Here is a 20,774-nt window from a genome sequence, read left to right as displayed (position 1 = left end):
GCAGAACTCAATCCCGGCACCCTGGCATCACGACCTGAACCAAAAGCAGATGTTCAACCACTGAGCCACCCAGGCGTCCCTCAGAATACTGCTTCTACCGTATAAAATAAGGTACATAAGACTGTGAAGGAAATCAATTATAATGACACATGGTTATCAAAAAACCAAAAGTTGGATGTTGTAATATGTATGTTTCTATGTTGGTGTGTTAAATAAAATGATCTAGCAGTAGGTCTAATAACTACTACAATTCAAAGCAGTGATGCACGTAAATGGTATTTTTCAGACACCTGAAACAAATGAAATGAGATTTGAGAATATCTATGATTCTGTTTGTGATGAAGTCACAGGTAATGATACTATTATAGTTTGTTATTCATAATCAGTGAAAATGCTAAATTTCAGTTAGTAAAAATAAAGACACAATTTTTCCCCATCCAAATTCATGCATCCTCTGAATCTAGCTCAAGGGTCCATGGACCACAGGCTAGGGAACATCCAGACTAACAGTCTCTGAAGTTGTTTCTGACTCTGACAAGATTGAATTCCACAGAGTTATTTAAATGAGTCAAGGGAGAATAGAATAGGAGACATTTAGGATAATGGGGTGAAATATTACTATCTTAACAGCTGGCACCATAGTGTATCATAGGGTGGAGACTGTTTTTGTTTACAGAAGTGCTTTGTTACATCTCCTGGGGTAGACTATGAGACCCTGGTGTCTTGTCTGGCAGGAAAAGGCATCAAAATCAAGAACTGAACTGCTCTGTATAACACATGTCCAGGAACTGGGAGCTAGGGATGGGAAGAACACAGAGGATATTGGAATGGAGGACACTGGAGCCTGAGGGGATAGAGATAGAGAGACTCCTTAAGAAGATGGTGCCCGACATTCAATTGAAAGTTGTTGAGTTACTGGGATAGAAACCCCTCCCTTAGAAAAAAAAAAAAAAAGAAACCCCTCCCTTGGCCCAAAACTTCATTGACATCATCTACAAGTATAAAGGAAATAAAGGAAAGTGATAGGGTCTCTCAGGTCAACATGATGGAAGAAAGGAGAGTCTGTATTGTTCACTGAAATGTTCAGGGGGTCCGAATCAAAAGAAGTCATAAAAATAAAAGTGGCCTGGAAATACACAAACTTTGAAGAACACATTAAAATGAGGGTTTAAATCCCCCCTGTCTAGATCACCTAGGACAGAATAATCTTGGTTAACCTCTGGGTTCTCAGAGTGTGGTCCCTGATCAGCAGCATCAGCAACATCTGAAAACTTGCTAAAAAGGCAAATTCTTAAGCCCCAGGCCCACTAAATCATGAGGTACAGGGGTGGGATCCAGCCAGCTGTGTTTTAGCCCTCCAGGAGATTCTGGTGCTCATTCAAGTCTGAGAGCCCCTGCCATAAGACAACTTTATGTTTATAATTGCATCTCAGCATCATCTACCCCCAAAGAAGTTATCCAATCCAATTTCCCACACATGCAGAATCCCTGCCAGCACTCAGCCTTGGAGGAACGCTCCATGCCCCCTCACCCTACACCAAGGAGAGCGGTCAGTGTCAGAGAAGGCTTCCAGCCATTGGGAGTTCCCTACCCCTCAAACGAGCTACTCCCTAGTGGGACGCTTCCAGTAAACCTGAACATCTGTCCTGAACAGCTCCAGGGCCTGGAGCTGACCTTTGCAATAACTTCCAGAAGAAGCCCTTCAGGAAAATGAAGAATGAACTTGGCTCCCTGGTGCTGTCCTTTGAACAGCCTCCATTTAGCAGCATTCCCCTTAAAATGGAGTGTCCAGAGCTGGGGTCAAGTTAGGGCAGGGCTGGGGCCAGTGGCACTATTGCCTCTTTTCATCTGTACATCCACCTGTTGTCACTGTGGACCACACCGCATAGCTTGTGTGAAGTTCTTCACCGCATTTGACCAGGAGGAAGGCTAGATAGGAGAAGGCTCGACCTGAGGATAAATTAGGTCCTTTAAAACCCCTGGGCACCTCTTAACTCTAGAGAACAAACTGATGATGACCAGAGGGGGGGTGGGTGGGGGACAGGAAAATAGGTGATGGGGATTAAGGAGTACACTTGTTTTTTTTTTATTTTTTATTTTTTTTTATTTTTATTGGAGTTTAATTTGCCAACATATAGCATAACACCCAGTCCTCATCCCGTCAAGTGCCCCCGTCAGTACCCATCACCCAGTCACCCCAACCCCCGCCCACCTCCCTTTCCACCACCCCTAGTTCGTTTCCCAGAGTTAGGAGTCTCTCATGTTCTGTCTCCCTTTCTGATATTTCCCACTCATTTTTTCTCTTTTCCCCTTTATTCCCTTCCACTATTTTTTATATTCCCCAAATGAATGAGACCATATAATGTTTGTCCTTCTCCAATGAGCACCAGGTGATGTATGGAAGTGTACACCTGAAACTAATATTATACTGTATGGGAACTAACTGGAATTTTAAAAATTAAAACTAATTAATTAAATCAAGGACTAAATTTTTTTTTTAAAAAACTGGACACCAAAAATACTCTCATCTCCTCTGCACCAGGAGGTTATATTGTACACCTGAAACTAATATTACACTGTATGGGAACTAACTGGAATTTTAAAAATTAAAACTAATTAATTAATTAATTAATTAAATCAAGGACTAAATTTTTTTTAAAAAACTGAGCACCAAAAATACTCTCATCCCCTCTGCACCAGGAGGTAACTGAGAATACACATAACAACAAACCATTACATAAATGTAAGGAAGTAGAACCAAGTTCTACATCCACTCACTACAATGATTTTTGCAATATCAAATATTAATTTCTAAACTTTTATTACAAAATAGCTCAGATGCACAAAATTATATATTTAAGAATTATTTAAAGAAAAAAAAGAATTATTTAAAGAAAACAAAGTCCTAGACTTAACCACTTGGCTTAAAAAATAAAATATTACTAATACTGTAAAAGTATACACATGACTTTTCAATAAGTTCTGTTTTTTTGCTGCTTGGAGCCAATGGTTCTCAAGTTTTGCTTCACATTAAATTCATTTAAAGTTTTAAAAACCCTGGGACTCACTCACTCTTCACCTTAAACCAATGAATCAGAACCTCAAGGAGTGGACATCGATGCTTTAAAGATTCCGTGGGTAATTCTAATTATCCCACTAGGAGAAGCTCCTTCCAGGGAAGGTGGAAAGAGGCTCTGTCTTCTGTGCTGTGTGTCAGGGATCCACACTTCCCCAGGTGGATGCTCAGGGGCTCTGGATCTGACACCTGCAGGCTCTCCCCTAATTTTTGGGAAGAGCCTGCCATCTGCTGGCTAAGGCAGGGAAAATATGGCCACTACAGCTGGTCTAGGGAAACCAAGTATCATGGATGGCTACATGGCACTCAGTTTGTGAACCTCCTTCTCACAGGTGATGCATGCAGTTACCCCACAGCAGCTCTGGGAGGGGGAAGGGCAGGATGAATAGAGTCACTTTCAACTTGCAGATAAGCAGCTCTGTGACCCCGGGGGTTGGGACAAGATGGGCGCAGGAGGGACTCCCGGGCACTCTTCAGGGCCTAAGAAGAAAAAGATAAGGGGTACGAGATAAACTAGGCAAAGAGATAAAGAGATTTTTAAGAGAGAATAGACACTCACCTAGGAAAAGGCCTAGGAAGAGAAACAGGGGCTACCTAAGAACCTCAGGAAGGGGATAGAGGGGATTACACGTCTCCCTAACTCTGGGACTCGGGCTTAGTCCTCCTTTTGGTCCAAGGATTGCATCAGCCTGTCATAGTTCTTTCCTGGGGAGGATTTATTTGCTGTTCTCTCTGCTTAGAACATTCTTTCTTGCACCATCAAATGTTTGTTCAGTATTCAGGTCAGTAAACCACTACCTTTCTTCTACCTCAAAGTTTGCTCTAACCATCTCCATCTCCTGCATCCTGTCCTTGTCTCTTGACACTCCGTTCTGGAACCATCTGTTTACTTGTTCACAGTTTACTCATTCTCATAAGATCCCAAATTCCATGAGGAAAGGGACATCGTTACACTCCCAGCACCTCCCCCGGGGCAAGAAACTGGGATATTTGTTTACCGAATTGATTTTTCGTATGGCAAAACCAAACACTGTAATCTGAAAACAAGAAGAAAATACTTTGAAACTGATTTTGCCCCCAAAAATGAGTTCTCCCTAGTGATAAATTTAAAATAATTATCCTCTAACTACTTGGGGGAGTGGAGAGACAAGTAATCTTATTTCCAGTTGGCACATGTTATAAATGAACTCTTTATTCTTTATTCCACCAATTTATGCTCTAATCAGTAAATAAACATAGTAGACAGCTACTATTTTGGGCCTTCCCAGTGTCCATATCCATTTCCCCTTCATGTAATAAAACCATCCCAATTTCATTTTGGAGAAACTCCTCCCCTCCATTCTCAGCCCATGTGACCCCATCCCCAGGTCCAAGCAAGGGCATATGACTTGGACCTGGCTAGTTACCACATTCCAACAGCCCAGCATGTGATTGACTCAGGGATGAGCACATGACCCAGGTTGGCCCAGGGAAATCTAGCCACGGAACTTTTGCTGGAATCATTTGGGGAAAGAAGACCCAAGAGTGCCGAGCTGGTAGGACATGAGCCTAGAGCTGTTGGCAGCCTTGATACCACTATGGGGAGAGGGGAGGCCAAAGAGTGAAGCCATAAAAGGAAAGTAGAGCTGAGAATATAAGAGGCAGAGTTCAGAAGGTAGACATCTTTTAGATATTGGCACCCAACCTAGAACTTTTTCTGGACCTTTCCATTCCATTAACCAGTGGAGTCCCTTTTCCAGAAGCCAGTATGAGGGACTTTCTCCTCCCTGCAGCTGCACAAGCACTAGCTAGCAAGAAAGCAGAACAGAGAATGTGACTTTTTCTTATTTCTATTTTATTTTTTTACAAAATCAATACAGCATTTGCAATTCTTTTAACACAGATCCAGAAACTGTAATAGGCTTTCACATTATTATGAAATTACTCAACATATCAATTAAAAAGAGACACATGCTGATCTGACCACATGGTCTCAAATGGTATGGGGGTTCCCAGATTGGGGAGCCATCAAGTGGCCTATTCTAGGTTTTGCTCCCCCAATCTTCTTCTCTATCCCATTTACAGCACCTCTGAGCACATTTCAGCCCTGCTTTCAGGAGAAGTAGCCATCTCTATTCAAGAAAGTCAAAGACTGCAGACTTCCCAGCTGCACTTGGCTCTGCCATCAGCTCCCACAGTCACCAGTTCTCTTTAGCTCAGTGAAGAATTGGCTGTTGCCAGCAGGGCAGCAAATGCAGACTCAGGCTTCTGTTGCAGGACCTCAGGCCTGTCAAACTCTACAACCTGGGAGATGGAGAAAAGAAGGCAGGGGACATCACTGAGCTCAGCCTTGAGGGATCCAAAGGTCTGCTGAGACGCTGGTCTGAGCACCCGTCCTCCCACTGGCCCCAGGGACACAGCTCTCACCTTCCCATTGTTCATGACCAGGACACGGTCACAGCTGAGCACAGTGGTGATGCGGTGTGCAATGACCAGCACTGTGCAGCCCTGGAAGGCTTCACGGATTGTGTGCTGGATCAGGCTATCGGTTTCCATATCAATGGAAGCTGTGGCTTCATCAATAAGGATGATCTGATGGAATCAAAACAGGGCTGAAGTCAGCTTGCTTGAACCCTGAGACCAGGATCTAGTCTTGGGTCTACCACTAATCCACTGAGTCCCTTAACTGGAAGGTGAGAGATTTGAATTCTGTTCAAAACCTACTGTGAGCTCTAGTTGCCCATTATGTTAAAGCGCATGTTAGGTCTCAACCAAGAGCTTTTGTGTGTATGTGACCAGAGAATTAAGTTCTTGAAGATGAAAATGTCCCAGTAGAAACTTGTTTTATAAACTGCTTTCTCATTTGCCTGAATTAACATAGACCAACATTCCCCAAAGTGAGGCACGCACACATGCGTGGAAGGTACATGAGATGGTGTGGCTAGTATATGGATAAACTCTCTCTTTAACAATATGCATTAGAAAAATATAAGTAGCACAGAGATATGATTTCACAAATGTTACTGTTTAGAACGAGGCTGCTTTTAAAAAGAAGGCAACACAAGTAAGTCAAAGGAGAGACAGTGTGCAGATATGACAAAAATCATAAAATGATGACTCAAATTTGGGAAACAATGTAGAGAAAGTAACTTTGGCATCAGTGGCCCAGTAACTGTAAAATAAGGAACTGAGTGGTTAAGAAAGTGCTACATGAATATTGCAAATCCTGTCTTTCATCTCTGCTAGAAAGAGGGAGAGAGTCCTCCTTCCTGTGAAACCTTCTCCCCAGCTTCCAACCCACTGGGCTCTACCTGCTTTTTCCCAGAGCTCTAATAATACTAACAGTGTTTTGCATTTATCATTCATTAACCATGGTGTGCGCTGTGAGTGCATGTGAGCACTCATGTACACACATGTATACATGTGTGAGTGTGGATGAGTATGTATGTGTGGCCTCACTTGAGAAAGTTTGCTCCTGACTAACCCAAGTAGTCCAATGCCTAAAGTTATTGGCACAATATTTGGAAAACTTCAAGAAATACAATCTGATGAAACTTTTTTAAAATAGGTAATTTTGGAAAAAAGTCTCTTCCACAAATGGTGTTGGGAAAACTAGACAGCAACAAATGCAAAAGAATAAAACTGAACCACTTTCTTACACCATACACAAAAATTAATTCAAAATGGTTGAAAGACCTAAATGTGAGACAGGAAACCATCAAAATCCAGAGGAGAACACAGGCAGTAACCTCTTGGACATTAGCCATAGCAACTTCTTAACAGATATATCCCCTGAGGCTAGAGAAACAAAAGCAAAAATGAACTATTGGGACTTCCTTAAGATAAAAGCTCTGCATAGCAAAGGAAACAATCAACAAAACTAAAAGGCAACCTTAGGGATGGGAGAAGATATTTGCAAATAAGACACCTGATAAAGGGTTAGAATCTAAAATATATAAAGAACATATAAAACTCAACACCCAAAACCCAAATAATCCAGTTTAAAAATGGGCAGTGGACATAAACAGACATTTTTTCCAAGGAAGATATACAGACAGCTAACAGACATATGCAAAGATACTCAACATTACTCATCATCAGGGAAATGCAAATCACCATGAGATATCACCTCTTACCTATCAGAATGGCTACAATCAATAACATAAAAAACAATAGTTGATGGTGAGGATGTGGAGAAAGGGGAACCCTATTACATTGTTGGTGGGAACGCAAGCTGGTGCAATTACTCTGGAAAACAGTACAGATGTTCCTCAGAAAGTTAAAAATAGAACTACCCTCTGATCTAGCAATTGTATTACTAGGTGTTTACCCAAAGGAAAAAAATATATTGATTCAAAGAGATACATACATCTCAATGTTTACAGCAGCATTATCAACAATAGCCAAATTAATAGAAAGAGCCCAAATGTCCATCAACAGATGAGTGGATAAATAAGATATGCTATATATATATACAATGGAACACTAGCCATAAAAAAGAATGAAATATTGCCATTTGCAATGCTGTGGATGGAACTAGAGTGTATTATGCTAAGCAAAATAAATGTCAGAGAAAGTCAAAAACCATGTGATTTCGCTCAGATGTGGAATTTAAGAAACAAAACCGATGAACCTCGGGAGAGGGAAAGAGAGGCAAACAAGGAAACAAACTCTTTAGAGAAAAAACTAAGGGGTTGCTGGAAGGGTGGTGAGCAGGGGGATGGGTTCAATGAGTGACTGATATTGAGGCACTTGTAATGAGCACTAGGTATTGTATGTAAGTGATGAATCACTAAATTCTACACCTGACAGTAACAGAAAAAAAAAAAAAAAGTAATTTTGTCCTGAAACAGTTGTCATCTGATTTCCAACTTTAATAAAGAGCACGAGAATGTCCTATATCCAACTTTTTAAAAGAATATACAATGGGTAACTGTTAAATTAATAAGCTTCTAAGCTTTCGACTTTCTGTAAGGGAAGTGCATCATGATTTGGTTCTAGTGGTGGATCATTTGAGCTTAGCTGCAGAATATCAGGGTTTGAGAGAGCCCAGGCTGAGTCCCCATTTACATGCCTCTCCCACACCACAGATAGGTGCAGAATGGCAATCAGTGACATGAGGAAGCCCTATGGGTATTTGTGGAAGGACAGATAGCACAGCACCTACTATCCTATAAAGTTGGAGGGAGAAACAGCCAGCATGGTTTCTCAAACCAGGTGTTATCCATGACCTCCCATGCCATTCCATGGTCTCACCTTGGAGTTGCGAAGGAGTGCTCTTGCAATGCAGAGCAGCTGCTTCTCCCCCACAGAGAAGAAGTTTCTGCCACTTTCCACAACTTCTGCTTGCAGTCTTTGGGGTAACTTTGAGATCTGTAATATCAGGGAAAATGAGATGTAGGCTATGAAAGCACGTAGACATGTAGGCCACTGTGGTGTGAGACCTAATCTCACCCCTACCCCACCACCCAGGACCTCTCCTGTAGCACTTTGTAACACTCCTTGCCTCTCTAGACTCCAGCCACTGGTTTTTCTCTTCCTTACCTGTGCCCCTCTCACTCTGGTCTCAGGGTCTTTGCACATGCTAGTTCCCGAACCTAGGATGTTCTCTCAAAGATCTGTGTCCTACTGCCCCCTCAATATTTGGTCTCAGCTCAAATGCCCCATCTTTAAAGAGGCCATGCTTGACCACTTCATGTAAAGAAGCTGCTCCCCAACTGAAGTATCTACTGGTCTCATTACTACCGTTAGAGCACTTACCACTATCTGAAAGTATCTTATGTGTCTTTTTGCTGTCTGTATCTCCCATTGAACGTAAGAACCAGAAGGGCAAACACCTCACCTACCTTGCTTTTGCAGTGTCCCCTGAGCCTCACTGTTGGTGTCTGAGTGCCATCAGACTTTATTTAGGAATCCAAAATCATCTCATCTCCATGAGATTATTTAAACCATGCCCCAAAATTGCAGCATCTGAAATATCATGTGAGATAAGCCCCAACGGACCAGCAGGCACTGCTGTTAAAGAGGCAGGCTAAGACCAAGAATCAGGTCTTAGAGCTACTTACTGTCATGCTCAGGAATGTCTTCTCCAAGACATCCCAGATCTGTTCATCTGTGTAACGATCAAAGGGATCCAGGTTGAATCTGCCATAGAAGAGGAAGAGAAATGCTCCATAAACCACATGCAACTATGGGATAATCTGTCCCATTCACAGAAGATGATTATGAATGTTAGAACTGTTTTACTGGGTGTAGAGAAACCCATGGAATTACCATGGGTCATTTTCTATGCTTTCCCAGTACCCATTCCTTCTGTAGGCAAGTTTTATTTGGAGACCACCTCCTCTCCAACCCTCAAGCCCATATGGTCCAGGGGGTCCTCTACCACCAATTCCAGAGGTAGAACAAGTGACTCAGGCATAAGTAGATGGCTGCAACCATCTTGCTTCAGGAGTGGGACACGTAGAGTTCCCCAGGGGCTGGTATTGAAGGCCAGCAATGAAGCCAAGGAAGAGTTAGGGAGACACAAAGTCCCTGAATCATTCTTGGCCTTCCCAATACCATAATCCAAAGAGGGCATTTTTAGCTTAACCCACTTGGGATGTTTGGGGGTGAGGGCGGGACAGTGTATGTGTATTAGCATACACATATTTATCATTAAATGCTTATAAGTATATAATTCAGTGGCATTAAATACATTCACAATGTTGTGTAACCATCCACCAAAACTCATCATCCCTATCAAAATCTCTGCCCATTAGTCTTCTCCCATCCCTCAGCCTCTGGTAACTTCTATTTTACTTTCTTTCTCTAAAAATTTGTCTATTCCAGGCACCTCATTTAAGTGGAAATAGACAACATTTGTCTTTCTGTGTCTGATATATTTCACTGAGCATAATGTTTTCAAGGTCTATCCACGTTGTAGCATATATCAAATATTCATTCTTTTTATGGTTCATTAATATTACATTGCATGTATGTGTGTGTATTCATTTATCTGTTGATGAACAAAGACTTGGGTTGTTTGCACCTTTTGGCTACTATGAATAATGCTACAAACACTGATATACAAATATCTATTCAAGTCCCACTCTCAACTCTTTTGGGTATATACCTAGAAGAAGAATTACTGGATCATATGCTAATTCTACATTTAGCTTTTTGAGGAACTGCCAAACTGTTTTTCACAGAGGCTGTACCATTTTATATTCCCACCAGTAGCGCATGAAGATTCCAATTTCTCTACATCCTCACCAATACTTATTATGTTCCTTTTTCTTTTTTCTTTCTTTCTTTCTTTTTTTTTTTTCATTATAGCCATCCTAGTAGGTGTGAAGTGGTATCTCACTATAGTGGGGTTGGTTTTTCTATCTCTTGCAGTGAAAAAGTCCTAACTGATTATCCAGGCAACATCAGATTGGGATCTACCTGGACTTTATACCCATTAAAGTTTGCACTGGCATTTGGCATAGGCGACATTAACACTCCTCTGTTATGCAAACAGTGATTAAAACCTACCCTTAACCTCTGCTTTACTTAGGCATCCACAAACATTTTGTGTGGAGGGTTAGATTGTATTAAAGAAGCAGAAGGTAGAATGTCTTCTCTCCATGACATTTGATAACCTCCAAAGCATTTTCATAGATTGCCACCCTCTCCCCCAAGAGATGCGTAGGCCCCAATCCACACTCCTTCCTGCTGCAAGGAGGGGGACAGCACTGGTTAAGAGATTGGATGACCTGGGATTATATCTCATCTTTACCATTTACTTGTGTGTCTCCTGAAACAAATCACACTTTTCCTAAGTTCAGTGTCTCCCCCTATAGAGGAGGGATAATAATAGTGCCTATTTCATAGGGTTGTGGTGACAGTTAAATGAGACAGAACATTAAAGCATAGGGCTGGCACATATAAATGCTCGTAAATGTGAATTCATATTTCTACTACTCCTATATCAAGGACTAGCTAAACCAAGCTCTAGCTAAACAGAGATCTATCACTAAATGTTATCTCATTCCCCTAACATACTCATTTTAAAGTTCTCCATTTGTGCATATATCATACACTCTCCCTGGAAGACTTTTCTCCTCTATTTCTCCCAGGCAACCTCCTACGTGCCCTTCAAGACCCTGCTCAAATGTCCCTTCCTCTGTGGAGCCTTTCTAGATTCACCTACGTAGAGGTATTTGTTCTACTTCTGGGCTCCTTTAGTGCTTTGCATCTCTGATCTACCAAATACCTCCTTGTATTATAATCTGTTGGTTCTTACATCTCTACACTCACCCCCCCCCCATCCCCCATGACTGCACTCTGAACTCCTGGGGCAGCAGGGGCAGTGATCATTCATCAGTAACCCTAGTCCCTAGTATAATGTCTGGGCCTGGCAAAGGCTCAGAAAAGGTGAGTTCAATGTATGAAAGGAGAGAAGGAGGGAGGGAGGGAGGGAAGGAAGGAAGGCAGGCAGGCAGCAGGCAAGAAGGGAGGAAGGGGGGAGGAAGGGGAGGAAGAAGAGAAGGGATATAGGAAAGAAGGGAAGGGAGGGAGAAGAGAAGGGAAGGAGAAGAGTGAGGGAAGAGGAAAGAAGCAGGGAGGGGGAAGGAGGAAGAAATGATGAGTAAATTCATAAATGATTAAACAGAGCTCTAAGGGTCAGTTTATCCTCTTGCCTCTAAGAATGTCCCTTAAATATCCTTGCAACATGAGCTTCATTTTTAGTGCATTAGGCTTCCTCAATTTCCATGCCTTGGTGTTCCCATATGCTCATGTGCACTGTGAAGTAGGAGCATGAATCTGAATAAAGTTGATTATTTCTCACTTCTCCCCTGCCTGTGAAGAAGCGCTCCCTCCCAGACTAAAATGCCCCCATCAGCTTGGTTACCCAGTGGGTAAAGAGAAGAGAATAAACCACAGCTTGACATAAAAGAATATGGTATCCACAGTGCAAATACTTAATGGTGAACTGAAGTCTGACCAATCCCATCAGGTTTCTAAAAAATAAAAAGTATGCCTCGCTTTCATTTAGCGCATGATGGTTTACAAAGTGCTCTTGTGTGTATCAGAGCTTCATTCAATCTTCAAGGACACTCCAGTGAGTCCCAGTGAGTGGCCCAGTGTGATAAGGAGAGATCAGAGGCCCCCAAACTGGGGCACTGGCCACCAGTTAACCAGAGGCAGCCCAGCCCTGGCATCTTGGTCCTGCCACCCCTCCTGGGAGCCTCTGGGCCAGCACTCACCTGATGGTTCCTGAAAGCAGGACAGGATCTTGAGGGACAATGGAGAACTTGGACCGCAGATCCTCCAGGTTGATACTACAAATGTCCACGCCATCGATGAGAATCCTGCCTGCTGTAGGCTCCACCAGGCGGAAGAGAGCCACCCCCAAGGAGGACTTCCCTGTCAGGCAAAAAACAAGTGGGGCTTCAGTTTCCTGATCTGTTCTAGAGGCAGCAGGGGCCACACCTGGAGTTCACACCTGACATGCTTCCCTCTCCAGTCCATCCCTTGTCATTCTGAGCCCTGCAAGAGCAGAAGAGGCCTGGAGTCTCTGCTGCAAGCGGTACCCCAAACCACAAACAGCTTTCTTACAGCCTAGATCAGAGGGCACAAATAGATCGCCTGGATTAAATCCAGCCATTTATATATTCTGTTCCACACACATAGTGTTAACTGTTATTTTTTAAGTTCTGTGCCAGCATTTTAAAAATTCAAAGATCCTATATATAAAAATCCAAATTGCATGCTTTTCTTGAAACCTAGAACTGGCAACACTGGTCCTCATCCTCCCACACAACACGCAGCTGGAGCTGAGCACAGCTGCTTCCTTGAGAGAACAGTGCTCTCCAATCCAACACACTGCCGACCCACCCCACTTATCATATCCCTGACCCATTTCACCTGTGCATGTTGCTTGCCAGGCCCCAAAGGCATTTGAGTTTTCAACCTCTGCTCTAAAAAGGTGAATGGAGGGGGTAGCTGTGTGTCTTGTTTACCTTTATGTTCCCCTTGCCTGGCAGATAGTAGGTGCTCAATAAATACCTACTGAATAAATACAAGTCAACTGGACCAGTATCTACTGAGATCTTCTCTATGTCTCCAGCCCTCTCAGGCCAACTGCAGGCGAGAAGCAGAAAGGGAAGAACGCACTAAAGAACACAGATGGAAGCACTTCCCCTAATAGGGCTGCAAGACCTGAGGAGGTGGAGACTCAGGAAGGCTCTAGTCTTCCCAGAGGGCTCCCTGGAGGAAGCAGCTCTGAAGCACACAAGGTGGGGCAAGAATCAAGTCTGAGCAGTGTCTCTGAACAATGCAAAAATGGGAGGGAGTTATCCTTGGACCAGACTTCCCAAAAGTAATAGGAGAGGAAGGAAAGGAAAGTGGTCAGAAAGGAGAGGGCAAAGAAAGAGGTCAATATGAGGTCTAGGAAGGAGAAGCAGGACCCAGATTTCACTTCTGGCCCTGCTCTTACCCTCGCAGAGCCCTACACTGCCCTGTGCTCGAGGCATACCTCCCCTGCACCCTACTCAGCCTTTCGGTCTCAGTTCAAAAGTTGGCTTCAGAGCCCAGGCCACCATAGCTCAAAGACCCACCAACCCCATTACTCTGTTAACAGCACCCTTTTATTTCCTCCATGCCATTCACCACAACCTATAATGACCTTGTGGGTTTCCTGATTTGATCACTTAACACCTGTCTCCTCTGGTGGGATCCCATGATAGCAAGGACTTGGGGTTTTGTTCACCAACGTCTGGCACAGAGTCGGGGCCCAATAAACATCCCTGGGGTCACTGAGTAAACACATGCCCTGAAATAGGCCCAACACCCACAGGGCAGAGTTGAGGACAGGGGACATCCAGGATGTTCCACTCACCAGAACCCGTCCTTCCCACAATGCCCACCACTTCATGACCATGAATCGTCAGGTTGATGCCATTGAGGATAATGGGTGTGTTGTCCCTGTATTTCATGTGATAATCCTGGAATGTGATTTCTCCGTGCTGTGGCCACCCAGGGGGACAGCTCGTGCCTTCTATGCATAAAGGAGACTCAGGAACACACATCTCATTTTTGAAGAGAGAAAAGGAAATCAATAGTTATCATTAATCTCTGCCCATCTCCTGCTGACCCCTGGCCTCCATCCGTTGGGTGTGTAACCCACTCCAGCCTGTCCCACACTGTGGTCAAGCAACTGGCTGTGCAATCAGAGGAACCCCCAAGGGGAACACCCCACTCCCACTCACCTGATACGCATATAATTTCATCCCCAAAGAGTGAGAAACTATATAGCTGGCCCCTTTGTTATTAACGCAGAGACCTTTTTCCAATTTACTATATGGGGCTCTAAAGAACTAGAATCCAGAACAGTGATGATAAAGGCAGCAGAGCTAGCTGATCCACGCACGGTATGTTTTATGGGTCAGAGGCCTTGTGCAGATTCCCCCTCCCTCTGTCCTCATCTACAAGGTAGGGAACTTTAGATGCATTTCATACACAAGAAAACAGAGGCTCAAATGGAATTTTTTTTTTTTAGGCTCAAATGGATTAAAGCACTTGCTCAAGATCACAGAGCTGATGAACACTCAGGCCAGGGCTGCCGGACTCCAAGCCCACTACCAAAACAGGCATAGCTGAGTGCGTCCTGAGGCCCGAGTGATGGAGAAGCTGCATGATCGCCTGACAGCAAGTCACAGCTCTTCACCACAGGTGTCGCTGTGCCACAGCGTCCCTCTGTTAAATCAAAGCTCTATGATTCACAAATTCTGTTCCTATTAACTGGGGTAGGAGAACTGGTTCCAAAGGGCTCAGCTGGTCCCCAGCTGTGTAATCTTAGGCAAGATGCTCAGCCTAGCCAAGCCTCAGTTTCTTCTTCTGGGAAATGGGGACAATAATTCAACCTTATAAAACTGTTTTGTGATTTCATGAGATTGTCTATGTATAACAATATTGAGCCTTTACTGTGAGTCAGGCACTGTGCTAAGTGCTTCACATATTGTATTACCCAATCTTTGTAATAACCCAATGAAGTATATACTGTGATCTGTCCCCAGGTTACACGGCTGACTCAAGTTGCAAAGCTTGGACTCGAACCCAGTTGATCTGGCTCTAAAATCTACGTTCTTAACTATTCTGGCACAAATAGATGCAATAATAATACCAATTATTATGGTCATTATTATTATTTTTGTACTTGGGCAAAACTCTCATTTCTAAAAAGGGCATACACCCTCTCTACACCTAGGAAAGCAGTAAGGAATGTGGTAAAAATGGGCCAATGAGTATGGAAGGGCTCCTAAGAAATAACAGACACAGGTCCAGGGAAGACGGGGAGGAAGGCTAGGAGCACCAGTTGCCTCTTGAAGAGGCCTCGGGGTTCCTGGGGTGCTGGAGCTTGCAGAAGCCACAGAAGCCAAGCCCCAGGCATGGAAGTGAAGCCTTCCAGAGTATCCCATAACAAACCAGACCCACGTCCCACCTTCATGTATTGACATATCCTCTCCACAGCTGTGAAGTATGCCTCTGTCTCTGAACCAATCCGGGCAGTGGCCTGGAAGTTGGACGCAAGCTGGAATGAAGAAGCATCAGGTCAAGAAGCTGATGAGGGTGTGCCAAGGATTTCAATGTTTCTAAAAACTACTAGTTACCATTCTCCCTTGAGTGACTTCTCAGACCAAGACAATTTCCCTACAAGAATGGAGCAGATCCTGTTGGCGCCTCCTGAGCCCACTTCTGACGTTGGCTGCAGTGGTGGTGAGCAGTTCTGGGCAAGACTCCACTGGCATCATACCACCTCAGGTACCTTCTGTGTGTCTTTCTGCTCTCTGTTCATAACCTTCACCCATACCACAGGATCCTGCTTGGGCTATGCACAATTGCAGCCCTGGAACATGGGGGAGCTAAAGACCCATAGGCAACCCTCAACTAATGGGGAAAGGAACCAGTAGATAAAGGCCCCTGTCCCTCACCTTTGGGGGACAATCCAGGGGACATCCTATATGCTTTTCAGGAGGTGCCAATGGAGTTGAATGCTGGTGACCCAGAACAGCAATCTCAGTGACACATGCCCATGATTGAGATCCTCCTTCTCTGCCTTATTCTCTTGCTCCCTCAGTCCTATTTCTTAGGAACATCTCCCAAATAATCTGCCTATACCCAAGTCCTTGTTTAGGCCCTGCCTTCAGGGAAACCCAGGCTCAGAGGAATATCAGGGACTCTCAGAAATTGGAGGCACCAAAGATGAGGAACCTGAGGACCAAAAGAAGAAATGACACATAGAATCACCTGGACCCTGGAAGTGTTGTGGGGACAGGGACCCCAATCTTTACACTTTCCATCCCCCTGGCCCAAGATGTTGGCAAACAGATCACACACAGGGTGCTGGGCAGAAGTTCAGAATACATTTGTTTAACACATTCCTTGAGGGCTATCTGCCAGGTGCCAGGCCAGGATCTGTGCCCAAAAGTGCAACAGACCCAGACCCTGCCCTCAAGGAGCCCCCAGGCAGGTGGGAGACAGATGGGTCAATAGAGAATGCCAGCACAGAAGGATGTGCTCCACAACGGGAGGCAACACGGAGCACCATTAGAGCCCACACAACAGTTACCCAGACAAGGGCCACAGGGAAGAACCAGTGTAGCAGTTGGCACAGAAGTTTCATTTTTAAGGAGAGGTGGGATTTAGCAGGTTAAAAATGGGTGGAGAAGGGCATTCCCTATAGAGGGGACAAGGCCTGAAAGTAAGAGGTAGCAGGATATATTCAGGGTCTTGCACACCATTTGGCTATTCCTAGAGCAAAGAGTGTGGGAAGGGAAAGGAAAGCCCTTTAGAATTCAGAGAAGGTGGATGCCATCATGAAATGACAGTAACTGGGGAAAAAGAAGCCGGGGAGACCGCCTTTCCTCCAGTAAGTGTATCAGACATGGCTGGTTGCCTAGTCAGTAGGCGGTCCCTTCTTTCTTCCTTGCTAGCACGTCCCCCCATTAGACTCGCTTGGATGTCTGGCAGCCTGGTGCTCCAGGGAGGCGTGGCTAGTTCAAAACAATCATGTCAATCCACTCCTCTTGTCAATAGTGGATTTAGGTGTGAGCCATGATACAATTCTGGCCAATGAAGCATGAGGAGGAGTCAGGAGTATTCTGGGAAACTGCTCCTTGTTCTTAAAATGGGGCACAGGAGAAAGTTCTCTTCTTTTTAACCTTTGGTGGTTATTGGGTGAGGATGTGTTGCCTGGGGCTGCAGCAGCCATTTTGTGACTTTGAGCAAACAACTTTGAGGATGAAGCCAGGCTGTGGATGCCAGGGCCAAAAGATAAAATGGTCATGGATTCATGCTAGGTCACTAAATTAACTAACAGAGAAGAGACTACCCAAGACTTCTAGATGCATCACATAACACATCCCCAGATGGCCAAGACCATTTTGAATTGATTCTATGGTTTGCTGGCTTGCAGCCAGAAGCATCTCTATTAATTATACCTCTTAGGGTTGCAAAGCAACATTGAGTGTGATTCCCACCTCCCAAAGCTTGAACATAGTTGCATTGAGAGTGCATGCAAAGGTCAGTGAGGCAGCAGTGTGACCAGAGGATAGATGCATGCTGGGGTCATGGGACCAGATGTGAGGAGCCTGAAGGCAGGGACCATAGCCTGGATCTGGCATAAGGAGACAAGGAATCTCTGGGGGCTCTAAACAAGGCAGGGGCATGAGGAAAACCATAACTGAAGATCACTCTGGTGAGAATGTAGAAGGTAGATAGCAGGGGGCTCGGGCAGAGGGGAGGAGGCATCAGGGTTGCTACCTTGAGACACAGACATGGAGAAAAAAAGAATAAGCCCAGGGTCTTTTTGAAACAGTCAGGCCTCCAGCAGAGTTTGTCATGAGTTTTCTGTAGTCAAAGAAGCTAGGGAGACCTTTGAGATGTGTCTCATGCACAGTGTACCCTGGGAGAGATGAGCTCCCACCTCCTTGCCTATGCTAGCACATGACAATCTTGCCCCGATCTTTGCCCCCTGGCCCATGTCACGTGGCAACCTAGAGGGATTTCTGGCCCTAGTGACTCCCAATCCCCTATCATACCACTTTGGTGCCTTTGCCTAGAGTTTTGGAAGGTTTGGGGGCAATTCTGTACTGGTATATGCATGCATGTGCTTGTGTGTGTACATGCCTGCATGTGTGTGTGTGTGCGTGCGTGCGTGTGTGTGTGTCAGAGAGAGGGAGGAAGAGAGAGAAGATGAGTGTGACCCACTAGGACAAACCTATCTCTCACCAGCTCTGGGAACCAGGGCAAGCTACTGAATTCTAGAGCTCTGGTCTCCTATCTGTAAACCAGGAACAGTAACAGCTAACATTTATTGAGCATTTATTCTGGGCCAAACGCTATTCTAGGTGTTTAACCTGCATTAACCCTCATCCTTACACATATGCCTCACAAATCCATAATCTTAGAACTTTGATTATCTCTTTTCTCACAAAATGAGGAATCCCATGCACGAGGAGGGTAAGAGACTTCCCCAGAGTCACACAGTTAATAATGGGCAGAGCCTGGCTTGAACCCACATTCTAAACCACACGATCTTAACCACTTCACTGTAGCTTATGGAATGTGGTAAGAATTCAATGCAAGAAAGCACAGCAAGTGCCTAGCAGAGTGCTGGCTCAGCATCGGTGTCTGGGAAATTCCATATTACTGCCCTGGTCAGCTGACTGCAAGTGCGAGCACCGCACAGACATCTGCGTGGCCTGTGTGTCCTCAGAAGGCTCTGCACATGCAGGCAGGGCTGTGCGTATACAGGATTGTATGTATATGCAAACGTGTGTCTGCTGTAGGGGCTCACCGAGGAGCAAGACGGAGCCCCTTTGCAGACCCAAAAAAAAATGCCTCAGCATTGGGGCACTTGAGATCCAAAGTCGGTTAGAAACAAAGCCACCCAACTGCAGAGAAGGCAGCTAATGAGTACCTCCTGGGGGAGGGGTGCCCTGGAATTGTGCAGCCAGGGTTCCCTGAGGTGCTGCAGAACCATAGCCTCTGGCCTCACTGCACTCCATGGCTAGCCTTTGCACAGGAATGACCCTGTAGACATGAACCTCAGCCAGCTGGACCCTCCCATACCCCAGTGAGCTGGGCCAGGAGGAACTCTTACCAGGAAGTTTGCAGACTGATAAATCACAATCTACTAGATGACCTGTTTTTAACATTTGATTCCAAGATCTAGCCTAACCAGGACTTGATTCTGAGTCCCTGAGGCTATGTTCCGGAGCATGGTCATCCTGTCAGCAGCACAGGGGCCCAGGCCAAGTTAGCCTCCAAGGCTGGGGCCAAGCGCTCTGCTTCAAATCATGTGCAATTTAAAGCCTGAGAAGACCTGTTCCAAGGGAAGGGCTAGATACCTCCTTAGATATCTCAGGGACGTCTGACAGCTGAATCCAGGCGTGAAGAGTAAGATGAAAAGATACCAGCCAGGAAACCAGGAGATCAGTATCCTTACCCTGGCTCTGTGCTCTATCCATTCAGATAACTCCTTCCCTCTCTGGGTTTCAATTACCCATCTGCACAATAAGAGGGTTGGACTTAGCTGCCTGTGGGCTCTAGGCAGTCCTGACATTTTAAGAATCCATGAATCCATTAAATAGCTTTCAGTACAGACTGCCCAGTTCAGAGTGGCAGGGAAACAGAGGAGAGCAGCAGATTCAGAAGACCACGCACATAATTCATAAGATCACAAATGGTCCAAAACCCAAGGAATCATCAAAGTCCCATGGCCACCCCGGGTCTGCCCAGGCCCGCAAGCCAAGCCCCCTCACCTCCCTCACCTGGAGAATGAGGCTGATAGCCATGGCTTTATAAGAATAAGGGGCAGAGGAAATGCCAAAAGCCACGAACAAAGTCACAGCGAAGGCCAGCAGGTTGGTCGTGATCTCCAGCCTCAGTGATATCCATCGCAAGGATGACAGGAACATCAACAGGTAGTTATTATGCGCATCAGTCAGCCTCTTAAACCTCAGAAAGAAAGGAAAACCACATGTGCTTGTCTGACCCAGAGTTCTGTGGGAGTGGACACAGGTTGCTTCCCTAGAATCCAGCTCCCCACTCCAACCAAAGGAACCTGGTTTTTCTTCAGGGGTTTCCTCCCTGCCTCTCTTCCCTTCCTCAGCCATGGAGTTGACCTGACCTCAGATGGAGGAGTAGGCTCCGACTGACTTAAGGCCTATCAGGACAGGCTCTTTCATGATGATTTCTTGATGATTGGTCCATCATCAATTAGGGTAAGTTCCCTAATGGGGCCAATGAGAATGAATAAATGCCAGGATTCATGAGTGGGTGAAGGGAAGCAACCCCTTCCCATTATCTATCCATGTCAGAGTGAGGGCTCTGTCTGTCTTATTCGCTGCCATCTTCCCAGTGGGTGCTAAGCACCTGGTAGCTGAGTGACTGCATCACTCCAGGATGCCCCCAGTCTCAGCATCTGCACAATCCTTGAGTGCTCAACACTGCTGGGAGAGCTAGTGCCATGGCTCGTCCAATATTCCAGTTAACCAAACACCCATTGTCACCTCAAGTGTTATCAGGCTTTGAGCCTCAGCTCAGATGCCATGTCACCCCCTGCCCCACCCCCAGCTGCAGGCCACTTCTTTTCCCTCTGAACTCTTATGGCCTTTTATCTGCTTTTCTCCTATGCTGTTGATCATATTCAACCCTGTATTATCACAAAACTGTGTCTCTGTCTCCT

General features: G+C 45.0%; 1 protein-coding gene across 3 annotated transcripts in view; it reads right to left on the bottom strand.

Annotated features, from left to right (window-relative positions):
* Positions 1-4,889: 4,889 nt before the first annotated feature.
* The window catches only part of ABCC11 (ATP binding cassette subfamily C member 11), a 70,363-nt gene continuing 54,478 nt past the window's right edge, over positions 4,890-20,774 (bottom strand). For all 3 annotated transcript variants that reach the window (XM_077898506.1, XM_077898507.1, XM_077898508.1), the window contains 8 exons: positions 19,858-20,044; positions 15,525-15,614; positions 13,923-14,112; positions 12,289-12,448; positions 9,121-9,199; positions 8,312-8,428; positions 5,483-5,647; positions 4,890-5,359 (listed from right to left, as the gene is read on the bottom strand). In XM_077898506.1, the coding sequence (XP_077754632.1) occupies positions 5,267-5,359; positions 5,483-5,647; positions 8,312-8,428; positions 9,121-9,199; positions 12,289-12,448; positions 13,923-14,112; positions 15,525-15,614; positions 19,858-20,044 (1,081 nt within the window). In that variant the 3' untranslated portion in view covers positions 4,890-5,266. The remainder of the gene's footprint in view (positions 5,360-5,482; positions 5,648-8,311; positions 8,429-9,120; positions 9,200-12,288; positions 12,449-13,922; positions 14,113-15,524; positions 15,615-19,857; positions 20,045-20,774) is intronic.

Source organism: Canis aureus, chromosome 5 (genome assembly GCF_053574225.1).
Source record: "Canis aureus isolate CA01 chromosome 5, VMU_Caureus_v.1.0, whole genome shotgun sequence".
In the NCBI taxonomy this organism is placed as follows: Eukaryota; Metazoa; Chordata; class Mammalia; order Carnivora; family Canidae; genus Canis; species Canis aureus.
This window is presented reverse-complemented; position numbering and strand designations above follow the sequence as displayed.